The 26003-nt window shown below is 37.1% G+C and overlaps 1 protein-coding gene across 3 annotated transcripts in view; it reads left to right on the plus strand.

The window, feature by feature from the left end:
• FUT8 (fucosyltransferase 8) overlaps nt 1-26003 on the plus strand; it is a 318044-nt gene that overhangs the window by 236202 nt on the left and 55839 nt on the right. For all 3 annotated transcript variants that reach the window (XM_061182670.1, XM_061182669.1, XM_061182671.1), the window contains one exon: nt 22483-22720. In XM_061182670.1, coding sequence (XP_061038653.1) covers nt 22483-22720 — 238 coding nt within the window. The remainder of the gene's footprint in view (nt 1-22482; nt 22721-26003) is intronic.

Below are 26003 nucleotides of genomic sequence, written 5' to 3' on the forward strand. Positions count from 1 at the left end.
TGAACATGAAATACTGTTAAGTCTAAATAGACCACAAAAAGGATACTTGTTCATATATGAGAGCTGAAACAAGCAGGTAAAGTGGCACCTTGTTTGACCTCAGCTGAGAACTTGTGCTTCAGGAGGCTCCCAGTTTTCACTGTATTGCACGTGTCCACAAGTGACCTGAAAGCACCTCAAGTATTGATTTTGAGGTTACAAATAAATTTTAGCTAGTAGGCAATTTTGGAATCTGTGGATAGTGAGGATCAACTATTTATAATGAAAAAAATCCCAACAAATTATAGATTTTATGAAGTTGACAAATACCACAAACACAAAACTCCAGAAGAATAAAAATTTTTATTAACTGCCTGACACTCTTTATAATATTGTTTCCCCACATTTCTTGGCTGCGTACTCTTTGATTACAATTTGTAATATTTTCTATAAGGTGAATTGACAGTGATTTTGTAATATTTTTTATAAAGAAAAAGGGAAGATTAAATCAGATTTTTCTCTAGCATGGTTGATCAAAAAAGTTTTTTTAATTATTAATATTTGTGATACATAACATTTGCAACTTCACATTACAGACATACGTTGTGTTTATAGTACTGCTATAAGCTTGTGCCCTGCATACAAAGGAATTCATATAAATTCTGTTTCATGTGATTCTCATCAAAAAAAAAAATGCCACATATAATTGTTTTATGCTGCATTTTAAATTGTATATGCTACATTTTTGAGGTTATTAATGATAGAAGAAAACTTTTGTGTTGACTAGGCATCACTGAGAACTGACTCCACTTCTCTTATTACCTGATACTTCTCATCCTGGGCACCATGGGGCACGTTCACATCACAGTGCAACCTCTTGCCCTGTACCTATATTTATGTCACAAAAATAACTGTGCACAAAAGCAACCATGAACCACATACGTGTATCCCTCTAAATCTAAACTAAGTGAATCCCCAGCTTAATTTTCCCATAAGAGGACCCCAGAAATGTTGAAGGCCACTTCATTTCCACCCAATACCGACACCAACACTGGGGAAGTGAAGTGGATGAGAGGGAGTTTCAAGTGGAAAGAGACATCTGTCTTAACTCACTGTAGACAAATTTTGCAAATTTTGACCAGGTGAACACACTACACAAGTCCCCCTCCTCCCAGGGCCTTTGAAGGGACCTGTGTAAATGAGGGTCCCTGAAGCATACTGTTACCGAGTCCAGGCTCGCTCTGCTCACTGCACGACAGGCCAGTGAGCCAGAGACAAGGAATACGACTTTATTCGGAAAGCCAGCAGACCGAGAAAATGGCAGACTAGTGTCTCCGAAAAACCATCTTATGGGGTCTGGTTGCCAGTTTCTTTTACAGAATCAGAGGGGGAGATGCGGTGAGGAAGTAAACTAAAAGGGCCATTTGTCTTGCAAAACATCTCCTGACCAGCCTCGGTGAGGGGATGTGTTAGTTTCGTCTTTCTTGCAGCCGTTTGCAGGTGGACAGGGTCAGATTGCCTCCCTGTGAGTTGAACAGCAGAGGGGCAGTGTTCCCTGAGGCAGGCCATTATGTATGATTATAATAACAAAAGCAATGAAAAGCAAAGGTTAAAGTCAAAGAAACAGATCCAACGTGGAGTCCATTTAGCTCTTCCCTGTTACAGTACATCTCAGTAAATCCACTCCGCCCACAAGAAAGCTCTTCTCATTGAAGTAGGAGGGAACCTGAAGTCCCTTTAGGGGGTTCTCAGTCCTGCTCCAAAGACATAAGGTTACCCAAGAACACTAACGGTAAGAAGCCTGAAATAGAGAAAGACATTGCAAAATTAGATGAAAAGTGATAGATGCTGACTGTTAAGATTGGGCGGGTTCCGTCTCAAGTACATAGATACAATAAAGACTACATTGCCTCCGATTAAAATTTTGCTTTAATTTTATATTGGAACAGCAGCTTTCCATTAAAGAGTGCTAACCTCTGACTAGGACTTTCACTTTCACTCTCCAGCACTCCCTGGAGTATGCAGCACTTTCTCAAATTGACCATCTTATAATTATCAGCCTCTGTTAACTGACTGTGTACAACTTTTGTGGAAGGCAGCTATGCTGTAGGTGTGAGTCCTGGTTACTGTAGACCAAAACTGAGTGGCCTATCCCCTGACTTTTTCTGTCTGTTCAGTAAGCCTCACTACACCTTCTTCTCCTGCTCCCTCCCCATAATTGCTTAGCTCAGGCTAGAGTATTGACTAAGAATCTAAGATCAAATAAGTCATAAATAGGGCTCAGTGATGTCATAAAAGCATACAACTACATGTCTGTGCAATTAATTATAATATATATAGATATGCTCTGACCCTAGGAAATGGGCATGATAGTTCTCACACATCCATTATGGTACTGTGGTAGCCTTTCTAAAAGAGCTTGGATGTCTGAGTGCTTGGATGTTTTATGTGGAATGGGATCATAAATCTGACCTTCCTAAACCAAAAATGCCAGTTGTGATAAATATCAGGGGGTGGTGTATGTGACTTGCATAGCTCACACCACTTCAGAAACCCATCTGAGAAAGGTTTGCACTGATTCTTGTTTCTCTATGGAAAATTGAGGCATTCAAGTTATTACATTGGTGTTATACTGGGCTCAAGGTTTGGGTCAGTCATTTTGAAAATAGATGGTAAAACATCCAGATATCTCAAGGTCTCATTACAGACCTTAAATTGGGAAGGTGAAAGGGAGCAGTTATTTCTTCTTGTTCTTCTGGTGCATTAAAGGAAGTTATGAGGATGAAGAATATTTGCAAGCTGCCATTTCTAATCACTTTCTGTATTGCTAGGTATTATGCAAAGTAACTCTCATGAGGCAGGTGTTGTTATACTCAGTAAGCAGGAGAATAAATTGAGGATTAGAGAGGTTTGTATAACTTGCCTAGTAAATGGCAGAGAGAAAAGGAAGAGTCTTAACTCCGTCTTTATATTCACCATTTAACAAGTAGTTTGGGGCTTCCCTGGTGGTGCAGTGGTTGAGAATCTGCCTGCCAATGCAGGGGACACGGGTTCGAGCCCTTGTCTGGGAAGATCCCACATGCCACAGAACGACTAGGCCCGTGAGCCACAATTGCTGAGCCTGCATGTCTGGAGCCTGTGCTCCGCAACAAGAGAGGCCGCGATAGTGAGAGGCCCGCGCACCACGATGAAGAGTGGCCCCCACTCGCCACAACTAGAGAAAGCCCTCGCACAGAAACGAAGACCCAACACAGCCATAAATAAATAAATAAATAAATATTTTTTTTAAAAAAAGAAGAAGAAGTAGTTTGAAGAGCCAGTGTTTGTTTGTTTTTTCTTGGTGGTTTGTTGAAGGTGACTGACTGGGTATAAGCTTCAGTGCTGCTTGTAATACTGGCCGGTGAAGCCACATCCTCTTTTGCATTTACCCATCACTAGCAAATGGGACCTTGCTACGGAAACCTTGAACAATTAGATTTCTCATGTACTTAGTTAATAATTGTTTTGTGCTGGTTTCAGCCTATTAGAAAGCCATGTTGTGGTTGGACTGGCCCTTGTGGTTCTTATTATGATTGCAAGACACCCGTTAGCAATAATCATCAAGAAACTGAAATAAATAAAGGTTTACTTATTACTTACACGACCTGGGAATTACCTAGCACACCTGGAGCCACACAGCCAGGTTGCATGTGTGTGTGTGTGTGTGTGTGTGTGGAGAGAACGTGTGGGCTTGGGGTTCCGATTTTTAGGGGCTTCAGGGGTTCACTCTTTATTGGTGAATTTAAAACAAAAGAGCAGGAATTTAAAGCAAGGGAAGGGAAAAAACAAGTTGGCCCAAATGGTCAGTTACTGAAATCAACCAAGATCTCTAAAACAAAGGAGGGGTGGGGGGGGTGCGGAGGCACTGTGGGTCTTTAGCTAGTTCTGAGGCTGCAGTGTGTTAATTGGAAATACCCCTCTTTGAATTGGATGCTTTGGCAGTCAAAGCTCAAGACAGGTACTTGCCTTTTATGAAAAGAAAAGCTGTCAGGGTTTACATTAAAAATAGAGGAAAGTGAGGTATAACTTTTAAATAGCTAAATGAGTAGGACCATAAAATGTGAAGTTTCCAGACATGGATTCTGCCTGTGTGTGTGTGTGTGTGTGTGTGTTTTCCACTTCTTAAGATGATTTTCTTTGTCATTATCATTATAAGAGATTACCAGTTGTGCAAATACACAGAAATTTGCAAAAGTCAGTAGAGAATATAAATTTCTTTTTTCAGGAATGAACAAATCTGAAGAAAATAGGAGGTTGGTAATATGGAAGTCCTATGGAAAGTGTGTTCTAAAAGTCATTATTGTCTTTAATCGTAACAGTTGTCATGAGAGGTGATTTTCTCTCTGGATTATAAAAAGTTTAACTCAGTTGTGGAAGAATATAGAATTATGTGCTAAGTAGATTAAAACTCAGAGGTGTGAGTAGAAAGCCTGATTTTTTCACAGAAGAAATGTTAAACATATCCTGACCTGCCCATTATATCTATCATGCATCTTTCTTTCCAGCTGGTAAAAAATGAATATCAGTTGTTCCCATCCAGTTTTCAGTTTTGTTCTATATGTAGCAGAACAAATCCTTTAATATTCCAAGTATATTTATGGACTAGTGTTGCCAAACCAAACTTGGGTCTGCTCACCTGACACGCAGCAAAGCCAAACTAGTGACGCTGGGTTGTGGTGAAAGAAAGTACAGCGTTTATTGCAGGGTGCCAAGCAGTGTGTGAATGGGTAGCTCATGCTCAAAAAACCTGAACCCTCCAATGGCTTTCTGGGGAGGGTTTTTAAAGGCAACATTTGGGGTGATGGTTGCAGCTTGTGGACTTTCTTGTGATTGGTCGGTGGTGAGGTTTCAGGAATCTTAGTCAATCTTCCTGGTTCCAACTAGTCTGGAGTCTGTGTGCTTGTGGTCACCATCCACCACCTGGGTGAGGGTCTTAGTTTTTGCAGAACAACTCAAAGATATGCATCAGATTGTTATGTATATATCCCTTGAGGAGGAACTATGGCTCTGTTTTACAATCATTACTTTTCTTGCTGCTTTGTTTCTGCTTTTCCTCACTTCCCTAATTAGTAACTGTTTTGAGTCTGCTCTTTGGAACTCGGAAGGCCTAGGAGAATAAAACCTTTTTATACAAACAAGAAATGGGGGACAAAGAGGGGAATTAGTACCGGGGAGGGCCCCACAGGGTCCTGCTCAGTTTCAATTCCCCTTTTCTTTGATACTCCTCAATCCTGAGGGGGAACATGGCCAGGACAAAAAAGGAATACAGTTTTGGATAGAGAAGTTAATCATACATTTGGCAGGGGAACTTGGTTTTAAGGGGACTCAGTTTCACTAGGTAAAACTAGTCATCAGAAAGATGAGTCTAGATTTTAGCAGCTCACACATCAGGAAAATAATGCTTCTTGTTTAAGTAGAAAGTAATGTGGGCATTGGAGAATCTCCTTGGGTTTATTGAGGGACTAAATCTATGTGACTCACAAATGATAAAAGGTCTCAGAAGTTTTATCAAAGTAGTGTTACTGAGTCCAAGCTCACTCTGCCCGCCGCATGACAGACCAATAAATCGGGAGACGAGGTGTTGAGGCAAGGAATACGACTTTATTCGGAAAGCCAGCAGACCGAGAAGATGGCAGACTACGGTTCCCCAAAAAACCATCTTACAGGGGTCTGGATGCCAGTTTCTTTTATAGAATCAGAAAAGGAAGTAAAGTTAAAAAGGCAGAATAGAGAGGGAGAGGCAGGAAGGAAGTAAAGTAAAAAGGGCCACCAGTCTTGCAAAACATCTCCTGGAATGGCCAGTCTCCGGCTGGGATGTGTTAATTTCTTCTTTCTTGCAGCCATTCACAGGTGGGCAGGGTTCCCTGAGGCAGGCCATTATGTATGATTATAATAATAAAAGCAACGAAAAGCAAAGGCTAAAGTCAAAGAAACAGATCCAACATGGAGTCAAAATTGGCTCTTCCCTGTTACAGTAGAGTACAGAATAGAGCAAGATATAATTTCCTATATCCTTAGGGAGCATGTATTCCTACCCATCTTATCTGATGTTGGTTTTCCTTTTGCCACACTATTTTTACAGATTTTACTGGCTTAAACCAGAGGTCAGCAAATTACTGCTCTCCAGCCAAAACCACATCAACTGCTTTTGTAAATAAAGTTTTATTGGAACATAGCCATGCACATTTGTTTATATATCATCTATGACTGCTTTCAGGCTACAGTGGCAAAGTTAAATAATTGTGCCAGAGAAAATGTGGCCTGCAAAGCCAAAGATATTTACTGTGCGGTTCTTTACGGGAAAAGCTTGCCAACTGTGGCCTAGACAGTGATGGAAGTAATTCTTAAATATTTTTGCCTTCTATTTTCCTTTATTTCTTCCTCTGATTCCTTCAATTATATATGAGCTCTTGTCTGTATTTGAGATGTCAGCTCTCTGGGCATATCCCTTTGTCAGCCACCTGCTGAAGCTCCTGTCCCAAACAATTAGTTATTTTTCCCATTCATTAGACCATGGGACTAGATATGAACGGTATGTAAGGACGCAGGAATATATACTCTCTGCTTTGTCACAAACTTTGGGCACTATCTGTTCACTTAAAATCATTATTAAGAGCACCGTGATCCTCTTAAGACATAGTAAGGAATAACGTTAATGATGGCGAAGCTTTCAAATGCAAAATGATGCCTGCTTAAATACTGGAACAAAATCTTGATTTATTCTGAATAATATCAGGGTCCACAAGAGGGGATTTGAAGCATCTGTGCTAATGAAATCAGTTTTCATTGTACTTTATCTTCAATTTCTTGCATGTTGGAGGTAGAGAGGGAATGAGGGTTAGTAACAGTTTTCCTTTAGTTCATAATTTTCTTCCGTTTTACTCTATATTAAAGCTCTGCTGGTATATTTGGGCTATTGTTGTCATGCTATCACAAGAGGCTCTAATAGCCAAAAAGATTAAGATGCAGATAGAAAAAGAAGCATCTAGAGATTTCAATATGGAGAAGTAGGGGGTCACTGACTATATCTGAATGGATAAAGACAGGTCATTATTTTCACCATTGTTTGTTACTGTTTTCTCTCAACTATTTCATGTCTTTCCCATAACAATTGCACTTTTACTGCATTCTCTTTTTATTGGCATAACCACTGTTCATTATTAAACAAAATATATCACCTATACAAATTCAGTATTTTTATATATCTTCACACTGATTTCTTCTACCAAGCTGATGCATATCAGAGGCTATCTAGGATTCTTGGAGGAATTCTAGTTAACCTTCTGACAATAAAATAGTCCCACGGCTTTGGACACTTCTCTTGCTCAGATCTACCTGAGGTTGGTGGGTTTTTGTCTGTTTGCTTGTTTGGAGGTTTTTTTGGTTTGTTTATGTGCTTTATTTTGAATTTTGGTCTGAATCCTCTCTGCCTGGAGTGATTAAAGGTGGCTGGACTTACTGGGTTTAGAAGTATCAGGGCTAGCAGAGGAGACCATATCTTGAAGCTGCAAGTATCATCAGAAATAAGGAGGGGTTGTTATAGTATGCCATGTGAGAGGATTGATTATATGTAAGGGGTTAGGGGCAGGATAGATACTATGTTTGGCTTTGCAACCAAAGACCTAGTGCCCTGCCTTATCTATTTATATAACTCATGAAAAAGGAAATAAAGCTGAACCCTAAGAGAAAGCTTTTATGTATAAGGAATCCTTCCTGTGTTTAAAGCCTACATCCTATAGAGGCTTTGAATGATCTCTTTGTGTTCACTACTAGAGTTCTTTAATTCAAACAAATGTTATGTTTTCCTTTTACACAAGACGATACAGTGCCATATTATTTTCAAGTTTAAACTTGTTGAAAAAAAATTAGTTTGCCATTGTTTTATTGATTGATTGATGGCTGCATTGGGTCTTTGTTGCTGCGCGCTGGCTTTCTCTAGCTGCGGGGAGCGGGGGCTACTCTTTGTTGCGGTGCGCAGGCTTCTCATTGTGGTGGCTTCTCTTGTTGCGGAGCCCGGGCTCGAGGCGCGCGGGCTTCAGTAGTTGAGGCGCACAGGCTCAGTAGTTGTGGCTCGTGGGCTCTAGAGCGCAGGCTCAGTAGTTGTGGCGCATAGGCTTAGTTGCTCCGTGGCATGTGGGATCTTCCCAGACCAGGGCTCGAACCCGTGTCTCCTGTATTGGCAGACAGATTCTTAACCACTGCGCCACCAGAGAAGCCCCAGCTTACCATTTTTAAAAGGAACTTATACGATCAAATGCCTCTGGAAACACAAAGTCATCCATTTGCCAGTAAGTAAGTAGCATTATAGATATGAGTGAAATATGCATTAAATGTTTGAGAATATCTTGGCCTTAAAATACAGCCTTCTGTTTCTGGATAAGATATAGTAAATACATTATACCCTATTCTTCCTGTTAATTGCAACTGAAAAAAAAAATTCCTGTACACAGTGATTTTCTTGTGTTTTGTTTGTTTGCTTGTTTGTTTTGCCTCTTGTATATTCTGGGTGGGGGTGCTGGAGAACCCTCCAAACTAGAAATATCAGTGGACGGAGCTGGAAAAAGCCCCATTTTTATTATATCTACCCTATTCCAAATGAACATAATGAAAAATGTTTCACCACTGCTCCCCTCAGGTGTCACAGTTGTAGAGAATGAGCAGATAGCCATGTCCTCCGTACCTGCCCTGCAATAAAAAGGGCACCCCTACCTTTCCCGACTGGTGTTACAACTGCAGAGACTTTGGGCAAAGCCTTGTTCACCATCGCCACACTGCAGTAATGAGGCAGTTCCCATTTCCCTCCACTAGAGTGGAGGGAGGGTTGTGAAGAGGAGGGAGCTAGATAAAGGAACTTTTAGAATCTATGTTTGAAACCCTGGGCAGACCTCTGAATGTCCCATGCATGAAACTGATCAGAATCAATATAGAAAAAGGTTTGAGAACTGAACTTAGGTATGATATACCACCCAGGCTTCAGACTGGCCTCTGGGTCGTCCACAAGTGGAACAGGACAAAAGAGCACTGAAAAGGCATTAACAATTAAATTGACATTTGAGCCACAGCTCATAAACGTGAGCTAGGAGTCCAAACAGTTTGACTGCCTACTAAAATAGATAATTTAAATAGAAAGCAGAGTCTCATAACATAATATTCATCATCATACCAAGAACCAGGAAAATCGTAATTCAAATGACAAAAGATAATCAGCAGACACCACACTGAGATGACACAGATGTTAGAATAACCTGACAAGGATTTTAAAGAAGCTATAATAATGAAAATGCTCCAATAAGCAATTGCAGACTTGAAACAAGTAAAAAAATAGAAAGCCTCAGTAAAGAAATAGATGATACATGGAAAAACCAAATAGAAATTTTAGAACTGAAAAAATATAATAACCTAAGTAAAAAAAACTGGCTCATAGTAGAATAGCTATAACAGAAGAAAGAATCACTGCACTTGAAGTTAGATCAATGGAAATTATCCACTCCAGCAACAGAGAGAATAAAGATTTTTTAAAAAGTAAACAGGACCTCAGGGATCTGTGGGGCAATAACAATTTTTTAATTTTTATTTATTTATTTTTTTATGTTTGTATCTTTGGAGTCTCGGAGAGAATTAAGAGTGAAGGATTGACAAAGTGATTGAAAACTTCCTAAATTTGGCAAACCAACATATTCAGGAAGTTGAGCAAACTTCTAAAGGGAAAAACCCAAAGTAATCCATTCCCAGACACTTTATAAGTAATTTGCTGAAAACTAAAGACAAAGAAAAAATTCTTTAAAGCAGCCAGAGCAAAGCAGTTCATTACCTACAATGCATCTGAATCAGAAAACATGGAGGCCAGAAAGAAGTAGTAAGACATATTTAAAGTGCCAAAAGTAAAGAACTATCAACCCAGAATTCTTCGTCCAGTGAAAATATGAGATGAAATGAAGACATTTTCAGATGAAGGAAAACTAAGAGAGTTTTTTGCCAGCAGGCTTGCTGTAAAAAAGGAAATTCTTCAGACAGAAAGTGATGACAGAAGGAAACATGGACTATCAGGAATGAAAAAAGTACAAATGAAAGAGTAGATATAGGGTAACTGACTAGTTTCCTCCCCTTAAGTTTTTAAAATGGTTTGATGGTAAAAAGCAAAATTTATAATATTGTCTGATATAGTTTTCAGTGTAATTTTTTTTCATTCTCAGTTTTCCCTGAGATATAAAGGTAATTTTTAAGACAAAAGGGGAGAGAGTAAACAGACCTAAAAGTTATAGCAAGGTTTCTACATTCCACTTGAAACAGTAAAATGTTGGTATGAGTAAATTGTAATAAACTATGTGTATGTAAATTGTAATCCCCAGAGCAGCCATTTAAAATACTCTATGCTGATATGTACTTTAAAAAAATAAACACTATAGATGAACCAAAATTGAATACTAAATGAAGTTCAAATCATGCACAGGAAGGCAGGAATAGGTGTTGGATTTTGTCAAATACTTTTTCTTTATTAATTGGTGTGATCATGTAGTTCTTCTTTAAACTGTTAATGTGGTTACACTGAATGAATTTTGAATACTTAACCAGTTTTGCTTTTCTGGAATAACCCTACTCGGTCATGATATATATATTAAAATGATAAAAAATATGTTGACATATGATAAAAAATGTTGACAAAATCCAACATCCATTCATGATGAAACTCTCAGCAGACTAGGAATAGAAGGGACATTCTTCAATCTGTTAAAAAAGCATCTTCAGGTAACAACCTACAAGTAATATCACACTTAATGGTGAGAGACTATTTCCATAGGCTTTTCCCCTAAAATTGGGAATGAGGCAAGGGTGTCTGCTCTCACCACTCCTGTTCAACATAGTAATGGAAGTTCTGTGCAGGGCAGTAAGGCAAGACAAAGAAATAAATGGCATACATACTAGGAAGAAAGAAAATTGTCTGTATTTGCAAATGACATGATTGTCTGCATAGAAAAGTCCCAAATAATCTACCAAAAAACAACAACCACACAATAATAAAACTCCTAGAACATTTAAGTGAATTTAGCAAAGTCACAGGATATATGATCAGCACACAAAAATTAATCATACTTCTACATCTCAGCAAGAAACAATTAGAAACCAAAATTTTATGCCATCATGCCATTTACACTTATTCATAAAAATGAAAAAGCAATACTTAAAATACTTGTGTAATGCTGATGAAGGAAGACCTAAATGAATGAGTGGACATATTGTGTTCATGGGTTGGAAGACTCAGCGTAGAAAAGCTGCCAGTTCTTCCCAATTTGATCCACAGGCTTAACACAATTCCCATCAGAACTCTAGCAAGTCTTTTTCTTCTTGTATGTATAGACAAATTGATTTCAAAATTTAAATAGAAAGGCAAAATAACTAAAATAGCTAAAGCAATTTTGAGAAAGAAGAATAAAGTTAGAGGAATCACACTTTCTACCTTTAAGACTTACAAGTAGAGCTAAAATAATCAAGATAGTGTATGGTATTGGAGGAGGGGTAGACATTTAGATCAGTGAAACAGAACAGAGTCTAAAATAAACCCACATAGGTACGCTAACTTGCTTTTTTTCCATTGAGGTGAAATTTACATAACATCAAATTAACCATCTTAAAGTGAACAATTCAGTGGCACTTAGTGCATTCACAAGGTTGTGCAAGCGCCGCCTCTATCCAGTCCCCAAATATTTCATCAGCTCAAAAGAAAACTCCATACCCATTAAGCATTTGTTCTCCATTCCCCCATTTTCCCCTTCCCCCAGCCCCTGGAAACCACCAATATGCATTCTCTATGGATTTCCCTATTCTGAATATTTCACGTAAATGGAATCATACAACATGCGACCTTTTCTGTCTGGCTTCTTTCACTTGGCATAATATTTTCAAGTTTCATACATGTTGTAGCTTGTGTTAGTACTTCATTCCTTTTTATGGCTGAATAACATTCCATTGTATGGATATACCAATATTTGTCCATTCATTCACTGATGGACATTTGGGCTGTTTCTGCCTTTTGCTATTTGAGCACTGCTATGATATGCCTCTACATATATTTGTTTGAGTATCAGTTTTCAGTTCTTTTGACTATACACCTACGAGTGGGCAATTGATTTTTTTTTTTTTTTTTTTTTTGAAATGAGACTTATCTGAGAATGGCTATTATGACCCATTCTTTTTTTTTTTTTTTTTTTTTTTTTATTTATTTTATTTATGGCTGTGCTGGGTCTTCGTTTCCGTGCGAGGGCCTTCTCCAGCTGCGGCAAGCGGGGGCCACTCTTCATCACGGTGTGCGGGCCTCTCACCATCGCGGCCTCTCTTGTTGCGGAGCACAGGCTCCAGATGCGCAGGCTCAGCAATTGTGGCTCACGGGCCCAGCCGCTCCGCGGCATGCGGGATCTTCCCAGACCAGGGCTCGTACCCGTGTCCCCTGCATTGGCAGGCAGACTCTCAACCACTGCGCCACCAGGGAAGCCCGGCAATTGATTTTTAAGAGAGGTACAAAAGCAATCCAATGGAGGAAGCATAGTCTTTTCAATAAATGATGTTGGAATCATTGGACATCTCATAAGCAAAAAATGAACCTTGACCTAAACCTCACACTTTACTTAAAATTTAACTCAAAATGGATAGTAAATCTGACAGATAAAATAAATGTGACATGTAAAACTATAAAGCTTTCTATATGTAAAACTATAAAACTATAAAGAAAATCTTTGGAATAAATCTTTGTGACTTAGGCTAAAAGTTCTTAAACGTGACACCAAAAGAATGGTTCATAAAAGAAAAAAAAGTAAATTGGACTTTTATCAAAATTAAAAACTTTTTGATCTGAGAATGTTACCCTGTTAAAGAGGATGAAAAGACAGGCCATAGACTGGGAGAAAGTCTTTGCAAATCACACATCCAAGTAAGGTCCTGTATCCAGAATGTATTAAGAACTCTTTAATCTCAACAGTAAGAAACAATCCAGTCAAAAAATGGGTAAAAGTTTTGAATAGACAACTTTACCAAAGGGTAAATATGGATAACAAATAAGCACACGAAAAGATGTTCAACATCATAAACTATTAGGGGAATGCAACTTAAAAACATAATGAGATACCACTACACACCTATCAGAATGGCTAAAGTAATGCTGAGCAACCAGCTCTCTCATAGATTCTTCATGGGAATATAAAATGGTACAGCCATTCTGGTAAATAGTTTGGCAGTTTGCTATAAAGTTAAACATGTCCTTACCGTGTGATTCAGCAGTTATACTGCTGTATTCTCATCCTAGAGAAATGAAAACTCATATCCACACAAAAATCTGTACACTCACATACATGACAACTTAATTTGTAATAATCAAAACCTGAAAACAACCCAAATGTCCTTCAATGGGTGAATTAACTGTGGTACATTCCACATAGCAGAATGCTACCCAGCAATAAAAAGGAATGAACTATTGATACACATAATAACTTGGATGGGTCTTAAGAGCATTATGCCAAGTGATAAAAGAGACCATTGGTTCTGGAGAACAGAGATCACTGGTTCCCTGGGATTAAGGTTTGGGGAAGGGTGTGACTCTAAAGGGGATGGTGTATGAGAATTTCTTTGTTTTGATGCAGCAGTTTATATCCTGATTATGGTAGTGGTTACATGAGTCTCTACATGTTTTGATAGTACTATACCAAAAAAAAAAAAAAAAAAAATGAGTGCATGTAAAAACTGGTGAATCCAAATAAGGTCTATATTATAGTTAATAATGTTGTGTAATGTCCATTTCCTGATAATGTACTGTGGTTAAGTAAGATGTTCTCATTGGGGAAAGCTGTGTGGAAGGTACACAGTAACTCTACTGTGTTTGCAATTTATTAAGGGTCTTAAGTTATTTACAAATAAACAGCAAAAAAATGCAGAGTCTAAGATTTTCAAAAGTAAAGAAAATAACATGAATTGGTTAGAGCAGTGTTAAACTGAGGCAGTGAGAAAAGTGATCTTAACAGGTTGGGTTTTTTTAATCGAAATAATAATAATAATAATAACCAGGGATTCCAAAGAAATTTCTGCTCTGCTAATAGTGGATTCTCAGTGCATGGCTAGCTGCATGGAGAAGTGGAGCAAAGCCTCTCTCCAGGAGAAAAAGTAGCAAGATTTGACATCTGGGTTAATTATTGTTGATGGTTTGATTTAAAAGCCAGCGAGTAGACAAGTGCTATAAGTACCATTTCTACCTTGAAGAATGGCATTTTGCAGAATGGAAGAGCTGGCAAAACAGTGTAAGTTATTTTGACTTTTATTTAAAACAAAAAACAAACCACCTGCAGCAGCCTTTACACAAGAACAAAGTTCCAGCCAGTGTTTCTCTTTTGTGTCTGCTATCTACTTTATTTTTGAATCCTGTATAAGTCAGAGTTAACCATTCTGGAGCTTGCTTTTACTTTTCTCCTTCTTTCTCCTTCTCCCCTCTTCTTCTGCTGCCCACCCCACCCCCACCCCCCTCCTCCTTTTCCCTCTTCCCTCTTCCCTCTCTCTCTCTTCTCTCTTCCAGCTTTCCCTCCCTTCTTCTCCTTTCCTCCTCCCTCTTTCCCATTCTACTACTTCCTCCTCCCTTTTCCTCTCTCCCTCTTTTTTTTTAAGAGAGTGTCTGCCTGCCATAGCATGCCTGTATTTTGATTTTGAGGAGAGAACCCCATGAATCCTGTTAAGTAAAATGATGGTGGGTGGAGGGCCTTTCTGAAATTCAACCTTAATTTTGTAAGCATGCTATTTTTAACCTGACCAGTTCAGCTGGTTCTGAGACCTGGGAATCAGGCTATAAACTTAGGGAGAAATATTGAAGGTGCTTGAGGAGATACATCTTCTATGCATTTATGTAGGATTGGCAGAATCTGGCTCCTCAGGTAACTTAACTTTTCTTCTCTAGCCTTGGAGGGAGTTGTGTTTACATTAGATTTTGAATGAGAGAATTAAACTTGGATGCATCTCATTCTTTCTCTGCCTTCCCTTTGTGGCTGCTATGGAAGCAGACAATATTACCCAGGTTGCTCTGATGTACTTGAACCTGAGATAGAGGTTTTTTTAGAGACTACCTGGAATACCCAGAGATGACAGAATACTGTCTCAAAGACCATTAGTAGAAGAAATTCCCCACATTTGTTTGTTGCTTTCTACTGGATCTGTAGAATTTCCATCTTTTAAAAAATGGCTTCCAGACATTCAATAGAGACTTCTAGGCAAAGAGCAGAAGTTTAAAAAATGCATTTAAAAATTAATTGGCTTTACTTACCAAGAAGAGCTTTCCTCTTCTATAACTGTATAATAACTATCTACCTTTTGCTTCAATCCGTCAGGATAATAGCCTGTAAACTATGTATGTTGATATCTTTTCTCCATTAAGTTTATACTCTTGAAGTTTTATAAAATACCCACAGGTATTTTATAAATTGATTTCCTGACGCACTGGATGGCCTACTTGTTGGTCAGCTATTGTGTTGTTCTTTCTACTTAAAACAGATTGTTCTCTGCCAGAGGGGTGGAAAGCACACCTTGAAACTACCTTTAACTTTGCTATGAAAATATTCTTGTTTAATATGTTAAGAGACAATGATTTCCGGTCTTGGCTTTTAAAAATGAGAATGCTTTTTAACTTTCTCTTTCATGGTTAACTATGCCCAGAGTCTTTATTTTAATTACCACTGTGTAGTACTTCAATTCTTTTGTTTGCTTCAATACATTTTCTGCTTTCGTTTTGAAAATAATTTTAGAGAAATAAAATCAAATTGTTTCCAATACAATGAAGTGCTTTCACCACACTATTAATGAATCTTTTCTTCATTACCAACACAAAGCTAGATGTTGCAAATCTTTTTAAACAAGCAAACTAAAAACTGTTTAGTCTTATGATTAGAGTGGACAAAGAGCAGAATAAAATTTAACTTACCTGGCTCATTCCTTTAGTGACCTTTCTTTATCGGAAATAGGAGCTATTTGTGGTTTAACTCCTCCCTATAGAAAGAATGTTATTAGAGAGGAGCTGGAAGGATCCCCAGGGTTCTGATTCTTAATCCTGAAATGTAAGACCGAAAACTCTAAAACTACTAGAAGAAAACAAAGGGGGAAAGCTCCTTGACATTTGATTTTTTTAGATATGACACCAAAAGCACAAGCAACAACAACAATAAAAAATCAACAAGTGGAACTAGATTAAATTGAAAAGCTTCTGTACGGCAAACGACACAACAAAATCGAAAGGCAATCTATGGAATGGGAGAAAATATTTGTAAACGAGATATCTGGTAAGGGGTTAACATCCGAAATACGTAAGGAATTCAACTCAATAGCAAAAAACCAAATAACCTGATCATATTATGGGCTGAAAACCTAAACTGACGTTTCTCAAAAGAGACATACAGGAGGGTCAACAAGTATATGCAAAGGTGCTCAACATCACTAATCATTAGGGAAATGCAAATCAAAACTACAAAGAGACATATCACCTTATAATTGTTAGAATGGCTATTATCAAAAAAGGCAAAAGATAATAAGTGTTGTGGAGGATGTGGAAAAAGGGAAACCTTTGTCCCCATTCCTGCTGGTGGAAATGTAAATTGGTATGGCCATTATGGAAAACAATATAGAGGTTCCTCAAAAAATTAAAAATAGAACTACCATATGATTCCAGCAATCCCACTTTTGAGTATATTGTCTGAAGGAAATGAAATCAGTATCTCAAAGAGATATCTGCACCCGCATGTTCATTGCAGCATTATTCAGAATAGCCAAGATATGGAAACAACTTATGGTTCTATCAGTGGATGAATGGATAAAGAAAATGTGTGTGTGTGTGTGTGTGTGTGTGTACAAACAGCAATGGAATGTTATTCAGCCATAACAAAAGAGAAAATCCTGCTATTTACAACAACATGGATGAGCCTGGAGGACATTATGGTAAATGAAAGACACAAAAAAGACACATACTGCATGATCTCACTTATATGTGCAATCTGGAAAATTCATAAAAGCAGAGAGTAGAACAGTAGTTATCAGGGTCAGGAAGGTGGGGGAAAGGGGGAGATGTTGATCAAATGGTACGAAGGTTCAGTTATGTGGGTTGAATAAGTTCTAGAGAACTAACGTGCAGCATGGTGACTGTAGTTAATAATACTGTATTGTATACTTGAAATTTGCTAAGAGAGTAGATCTTAACTGTTCTCCCCACCAAAAAGTAAAATGTAACTGTGTGAGGTGATAGATACGTTAATTAGCTCAATGGTGGTGATCATTTCAGGGTTTACATATTTTTAAACATCATGCCGTACACCTTAAATATAATCAATTTTTATTTGTCAAGTATACATCCATAAATCTGGGGAAACAATGACCCGGTAAGTGCTCTGAGTCTGTGTTTCTTGCTGCATCTTGTATTGAAGACATCATGGGGCGGGGGGACGGATAAGAGCACTGGGCGATGGATTAAGAGACCTGAATTGTAAATTTTGGCTTGCCACCAATTAGTGTATTTTTGTGACAATGGATTTGACATCCCCTTTGTCTCTGTACATGCAGTTCTTCTGAACTAATAGTTATTGAGCACTTTTTCTTTGCAAGAGATGCCTGGAGATATTATATCCAGTTTATATTGACTAAATGCTTTCTGTTTGTTGTTGATTTAGGCTTTTTCTGCAGTGTTTTGGTCTGTAGTAACTGGGCAGATAAGTGAGGGAAATTACATTGTGGCTGGAAAATTTTCCTCTGAAGAGGCTTTAATTTGTATGGAAAATCTAAACAGTCCTGGCAAAAGGCTTTATCTGTGATTTAATTTAAAAGCCATGGAATCAGTACTATATTTTGTAATATTATATCATTAATTCACAATTACTACTAATTTACTAAGTGAAGGAAGTAGAAACCTCTAAATCCTAGCAGTGCCTAAGTACTATAATAATGCTTGTGGTTTACTAGTTGATTCCAAATTATTCTTTTTTAGCAAAGTAGAAATTAAACTGGCTTCCTTATTTGAAATATATCCAAGAGCGACTATTTTCATATTTGTAACCAAAGTAAAATAGATATTTTAGCATTTTGATGGTGCCTTTAGCGAATTAGTAATCATTTAGGTTTAAGAGTTGCTGCTTCCTTTAATATACTGTGTTAGAGGAATATTGATTTAAATATGCTTCCCAATGTTGATTTATAGGACAGTGAGAGCAAATATAGTTTTCAGTTCTGTTGAGATAGGGTCATTCTTGGAAGCTAACAGCATCATAAGAAATGCCTCAGATAGTGTTAAAATTTTTTAAAAGAGCTGAACAAAAGGAAACTGAATACAGAAGAACCCCATTTTATCTTAAGTCCTCGTTTCTTATATGTCCTATGGTGACAGCTTTGCTGCAGAATTATAACTGTAAAAATGTTACGTAACATTGTCAGCTTACAAGGGCCCATGATTGGGCCACCTTGTAGCACTAAATGCAAAAAAGTATTTCATTTATCCAGTGTGAAGTAATGTTCTCTTGAGATTATGAGGATAAATGAGAAGTATGTTTGAATTAGTTTTGAGCATATAGCATGTATTTTAGCCTCATAGTGTCTCTGAGATGGAAGGATGGGTGAGCAGGAAGAGGTTATGGAGGGAGGTAATTTTTATCTCAATTTTAAATTACCAAATTGAAGCAAAATCACACAATTGAATTCATAACAGAGCTTGAATTAGAAAAAATATTAAACCTCTGCAGTTCTTCAACTAGAACACGTTGTCTTAAGTAATTTTGACAAATTTGCCTCCTATTCTAAAGCTTAAATAACATCATCATCGAAAGAAGCAAGAATGCATGTGCCTATTGATGAGTCTGACTTTAAGAAGGCCCTATATACAAAAATCCTACATTATAAATATAATATGTAGAGTTTATAAAGTAATTTTACCTTGCCCTTCACAATTATTCTTTGCAATATAGGCCTCCATTGAATAATGGAAAAAGTACATTTACTTAGCAGTTCATAAACACAATAAATTATATCTTAAAGATTTATTTTAAATGCAGTTTTATTCATAGCCCTTTCCAGTCCAGCTGAAAGTGACTTTTTTTTCCTCTTCCATTCCTTAATTCCTTGTTTACCATGGTCTTAAAACATTTAAATTGTCTATTGTAGTTATTTAGGTATATAATTTCTTATTCTATTAGATTGTCATCTCCCAAGTTTCCTTGTATAAGTTAAGTGCTTAATAAATATTTATTAAATGAACAAAGGTTCGCCTATACTTGATCAGTGAGTGATACTCAAGGCAGAAGGAGGGAGAAGTAGGACGCTCTCCCAGGGGACTTACGGGGTAGCATTTTCAATCTGTATTTCCCCATCTCCCACTCACGAATAAGAAGTGCTTCCTAGTGAGCCTACATCTGCTTGGAGTGTATCGTATTCCAAGTGTGTGTGTGTGTGTGTGTGTGTGTGTGTGTGTGTGAGAGAGAGAGAGAGAGAGAGAAAGATTGAGGTGAGTGGAGGGAGTACCATAAGACGGGAGGGAGGGGAAAGAGATAAAGCATTATAACAGAACAAAACTATCTGCCTGCATTTTGATGTTACTGGTAGAGAAATATACAAGAGAGTGATTAGGCACACAAGAAGCAAATGAAAAACAGATTTTGTCATCAGAAATAGCTACCCTGTTAAAGTGATAACATGATTAAAGTAAAGCTTCTTTTAGTAATGAGGCCCTTCTCTATATTATTGCTTATGGATGAGACAAACCTTCAAGCTTTTTGCAGACATCAACAGAAAAGTATAAAACCAGGATCAGTGGTAATTGACAAAGTCTATTTGGTAAGAAATTTGGAGATTATATATATGCATGTATGTATGTATAACAATGGCTCTGTTTCCCTTTTATAGACTCCCATAAATCTCTTATTTGTTGCTACTTCATAACAGTGTCGGATAACAAAAACTTAGCTCAGATAAGGGGTTTTCTGTGAGGTTCCTTTCCATCAGAGTAAATCCCTATCCATCTGAGTCGTTGCTTTGTTTGCCTTTTATATTATCTGCTTGTTTTTTCTAGATCTTTGTTCTGATGAGCCTAATCTTGTGTTAGAAACACATATACTTTTTCTGTTTCTCGCTGTCTCTCTCCTATTTCTGAATCTTTTATGAGCAAGATCCTTTGAATTTTGCAGACTTTTAAATATTATTTTGGTAAGAAATCGGGCTGTGGCGCTGAGCTTTTTCAGTTTTTGTTTAACTGTTATCATTCCAAACAGCCATTCATTTTCTCTTATCACTTCCTGCCTTAGAGCCTTCCATTGGTTACCTTGTATAGGTAGACCTTTCTCATTCCAGAACCATACATAATAGATTTTTTTTCCCTTTCTCTGTGTTATCAATACATAACAGAAAGATTTAATATATTCTCTCTTCAGCTTACTTTGAGACACATTAAGACTCTTGAATTACACTTCATTTCATAAATTACCCTCTTCTTTCTCTTAGGCCTCAGTTCTTGTGCTCGAAACACTGGGTTCTAATTAAACTCTTAAGAAACACAGTAGATGTATATTTTTTAATGCAGATATGTCTTCTTTTAAGTAAAAAATCTACAGTTTGAAAACTAAAGGTCATCTGTTTCAATTATTATGTTCCTTTACTCTTTTTTCCTTTAAAAAATGTGAAGACTAATATAAGATATAATAATATGGAAAGCTGGTTGTGAGGTATATGGGATCTCTGTACTAACTCTGCAATAATTCTGTACATCTAAAAGCAGTTGTAAAAGAAAATGTTTATTGAAAAATATATGAAGGACATTTTCATTCATATGAATTTTAGAGATATTCAAAGTGCTGTATTTCTTACACTTCATGAAAAATCTGACAAATGTCGATATTCTTTGCTCTCAACTATTGAATTAATAATAAAGCTTTGAATATTCTTTATTCCCAGATCCTTGTATGATATTAGAAGAAAGTAAATGATAAATTGGTCTCCCAACATCACACCCCCTCTGTTCTTCTTAACTCTTTTGTGGCTGTAGCACCCGGAGTGGGGATCTTTATTGCCTTAGGAGTCTGCCATGAGTTCAAAGTCTCAAGTGAAGAGAATTCAGCAACTCTAGTACTTGATTGAGGAAACAGTATTGACCACGTCTTGCTGAATTTTATCTGGGCTCTCTCGGGTTCATAAGGGCTCTAACTCTTCAGAAGGCTCTTGATGGTATAGGTTCTGCTTTGATCTGAAAGGACCAGCCTGCAGTGGCACACCTGAGTATGAAAGATACTTCTTCTGAAAGTAACGGTGTGTGGCATTTTCCTTTTTCAGCGTTTCTTTCAGAATCATTTTATAGCCTTACCATCCTAGCTTTTGTTTCTAGGACTCTACTTTACAGAGCAGATGATATCCCTAGAAAATAGTTGTAGATTTGTGGTTTGGCAACTGCTTTATTAAAGGCTCATATAAATTGAGAACTGATTACCTTGCTTCTTGCTATGTGGAAGAAAAGATTCTGTTCCTGAAGGTACCCATCCTTTCTCTTCCCTTGCAGGCAGAACAGCTTGAAAAATTTCTCAGGCTAAGGAGTCCTTGTCAAAACAAATTTTTATTTGAAGAACTAAGATGCCTAGGGATATTTAGCAACAGCCCATACAAATTACAGTGGAATTTAAACTTTAGAATGGGAAAAAAGAATTTTTCATGTTTGCTTAACCCCATTGCACCCACTGTTAGATAATATTAAATGTTTTAACCACTTGCTATTCATCTTATAGCAAAACATGTAAATAGAAAAATGGATCTCCTGATTAAAAATTGGCATAGCACATTCTCAATACATCCAATATAAAACATGCTCTACATTTTATTTTAAAAATTACTGGTATCATCAATATTGGTTTTTTGAAGAAGTCCCATGACTGATATTTTTTAATTGTTGAACTCAGATATCCTTTTACTCAGTGGCTTTACTTCCATAATGAAAAAGTACGTTTTGTTGGTGACATCTCGAATTCTGGAATAGATGGAATTATTAGTTAAATTATAGTTTTTCTTTTAAGATGATTTGTTTCATCAGTGAAGGTAATAATCTCAGAATGCTGAACTGCACCTGGAATAAGCGAACTATTTTGCTTCTTTCATAAAGATTTCAGTGTGTGCAACTTTGATCATACTTGCATGTTCTGAGTGATAGAGAAGTGAAAGAGTATTTTTTAAAACGTAACTGCTTAATTTCATGTTTGTTTAGTGATGTTTCCAAAGTAACTGGTCTTTTTCACTGCCACCTCTGTAAGTATGCACATAAAATTTTCAGTGGATTCTTTGAAATATAATCTTAAAGCTGAATTCCTTGCTTAATTAATAAGATATACTGGATTAGTCCTGGCTTATTATATGATTTTTGACATTTGTCACCTATAAAGAGAAGTTAACCTCTCAGTACAGCTTATCTTCACCTTTGTTTCTCTTCCTTACTGACAGAATCCCAAGGACTGCAGCAAAGCCAAGAAGCTAGTGTGTAATATCAACAAAGGCTGTGGCTATGGCTGTCAGCTCCATCATGTGGTCTACTGCTTCATGATTGCATATGGCACCCAGCGAACACTCATCTTGGAATCTCACAATTGGCGCTATGCTACTGGAGGATGGGAAACTGTGTTTAGACCTGTAAGTGAGACCTGCACAGACAGATCTGGCATCTCCACTGGACACTGGTCAGGTAAGAAGCCTGTGTAGTTTGTCATCTCTCTGTGTTGAACCGCTGCATAACCAAGTTATCAGATTTCTACGTACAACCTTATGGCTCATAGTCGTCTTTTTCTCTGCATCCATGAGTGCTATACATTATCCAGATAAAATCTGGAATAATAATATTTTATTCACAAAATGTTTCATGATCAATTTCTTCCTTTTTTTTTTTTTTTTTTTTTTGCTGTGCCACGCAGCATGCGGGGATTTTAGTTCCCCGACCAGGGATCAAACCCATGCCCCCTGCAGTGAAAGTGCAGAGTCCTAACCACTGGACCACCAGGGAATTCCCTCATGATAATTTCATTTCTGATGTTCATTTTTATCCGGATCTAGCAAAATCACTAAGTTTTTTCAAGGAACATAATTTACTCTTTTAATGATTATGATGATGATATACTTCCACTTTTTTGGGTGCTTTCACATTATTGTACTCATTTGATCCTCCAAATTATCCTTTAAGGTAGACTGGTGGTTCTCAAACTTCAGCATGTGTGAGAATCACCTGGAATCAGAAAATACTATTTTCTGATTCAGTAGGCCTGGGGTAGGGCCTGATACTTGCATTTCTGACAAAGTTTCCAGGTCCAGGGACCACACTATGAGAACGACTTAGGCAGACAGTGCAGGTACCTTTATCTCCATTTTACAGTTGAGGACAATGAAGCCTAATTTGTTTATGTGATTTTAATTTTATTCAGGAAACATTTAATGAGGAATAATGTGATTAAGGTACCATGCTAGGCCTGAGAAGAGATACAAAGATCAGCAAGAAATTTCTCTTCTCTCCAAGGACTTGGTGATAGAGGGAATAGAGTATAGAGTTTCTTACTGCTAGTCTCTTATTCTTTCTACAACGACGATCTTTAAACAAGGTCCCAAGTTGGGCTACCTTTGTTAAAATCTTTGCTGTATCATTTTGTAATCTTGGGCAAGTTACTTAACCTAGGCCTTCATTTCCTCATCAGTAAAATGAAAAGTAATAATTTACTTACCTCTTTGAGTTGTTGGTAGGATTAAATGAACTAATATGTATAGTGCGCTTAGCACAGTACCTGATATATGAGCTCTAGTAATTGTTAGCTATCTTTAATAGCCCTTATTCATTGAGTACCGACAGTGTGGCACATACTGAACTAAGTGACCAGGTGAAATGCTAAGTAAGTCAGCACACTGTCTCTGCACTCACATCTTGTGAGAAGTCCAGTATTTTTCAAAACGCTGAGGCATTTCAGTTAATGTAATTTCTTATGGAGCTGAGCACCTTTTTTCGCAAATTAAAACCCTAGATGTGCAATAGAGAGCTATGTCATTGGCAAAGTAAGTAACTTTAGTTCCTTTGTTTCTTTTTGCCTTCTTTGGAAAATACAGGTAATACTTGACTTCACAGAAGTGTCAAGAAAGTCAATTGGGTAATTTCTATAAAATGCTTTAAGTTGCTCTATAAAATGTGCTATATGGATTTAAAGTATTATCTTGTGATGTGAGTTTTGTTTTCCGTAGGATTATTTAGGAACCTTATTCGGTATATCAACATATTTTTTTCTTTGTAACTCACTTCAAATTTTAAAGTGAACCTCTTCATCTAGAACCTACCTGAGTTTTAGTTTTGAGGTTACCTCTTCCATTGACTGGTCTGTAGTTTATAGCTGGTACAGATTAGGTGTCAAGGTTAGGAAGATACAGGAAAAGCAACTCTGTCAGTCTCACTGTGGCTAACTTTTTCATTTTGTGAACTTAGTTCAGTTTCAAGTTTCTTTGATTGTGGAAGCATATAGCCGGCGTAGGACAAAGTTCTTATGTTTCACTGTTTCTAGGGAGAGGCAGCTTTCTGAGTAGCAGTCAGTTAATAAAAAAGTAAAAGGTTAGCCTCACTAGACTCTTCAAATTCAGTGTGTAGGTTGGCCATGCCTATATGTTACAACTAGTTACTTGGTTTGTTTGATTGTAAGCCTTCCTCATACATCTTGTAGTCTGTAGTGGCAACTACAGAACATGAAGATTAACAATGGCTTGAATTTGAAACATTCAGAATTTCTTGACATTACAATTAAACAGATTCTAGAAATTATCCTTCCTTTATTTATGTGGAATCTGAGGCCTGGTAGATACTAAGTGGCTTTTCCAGGATCACACAGCTTACAAATGACAGAATTCTGGTTAGTACATTCACTCTACCTACATCCAGTCTAAGTCCTTCCTAGTAAGCTCATGTCAAACACCTTACTTAGCAGAATAATGATTAGAAACTGTCCTGAATGTTTGGGAACTAAATAAGATGACGAATTTAATATCTCTGTCCTCTTTCCTCCCCCTATTCTGTAACTTTTTCCAAATCTTTCATATAATTTTAGGTACTGAAGAGTTACCAATGGTATTTTCTTCTTAGTCATTTGCCGTCCTTGATCAAAGAAATCATTTTATCATGGTAGCATAGAATTATAATTTTAATTAAATACATACTTCCTTTATAACTGCAGGTATTATATAAAATTATATATTTTTCTCCATGCTAATGAATTAAACTGTGCCTATTGGACACCTTTAATTAATTAAACTAGCAGTTATTTTCAATGTTCTTGCAGAACTCATTATAACTAAAATAATTTAGATGCTAATCTTATATCTAAAAGAAGGAAGAAGTTTATGTTTGAACTTAGAATACTTTCATTTTTATGAGAAGTATGGTTGCCATCCACTTCTGTATCTGTTTATATATATTATCTATATATGTACCTTTTGGAGAAACTAACCTATTTCTAGAATCAGAGGAATCAGAATGAAATTTAATAACATTAATCCTTCAGCTAGCCATAAATCAACTAAATCTGTTATTGTTCTGACTTGTACAAAGAACCTTGGGATATTTCCCTTGGCACCACTGCCATGAGATTATTATTGTTCATACACACTTGACATGATGTGCCTGCAGGTGGAATTTAGTGATTTCTGTTCAAATCTGTCACCAGTACAGGAATTAGTATGCATATTTGATCATTTGAATAGCCAAATCATGCCTTGGTGTAAGTTGAGTTCTTTTTTTCTCCTTCATTTTTTTATATTTGTGTATGAAACCGTATCCTTTGTAGTATAATTTGGTTTAGTGAAGCAAAATATTAAAAATTATGCTTCCAGTTAATAATAACATTTCCCTGTCACCTATAGATGTCCTGTCTGTTCTAAAGTTGTTGATAAAATGGTCAATTATTCTTCTGTATCGGAAAATGTTTTCTAAACCTGAACTAACTACATGT

Source organism: Eubalaena glacialis, chromosome 2, assembly GCF_028564815.1.
Source record: "Eubalaena glacialis isolate mEubGla1 chromosome 2, mEubGla1.1.hap2.+ XY, whole genome shotgun sequence".
NCBI classification, from domain to species: Eukaryota; Metazoa; Chordata; class Mammalia; order Artiodactyla; family Balaenidae; genus Eubalaena; species Eubalaena glacialis.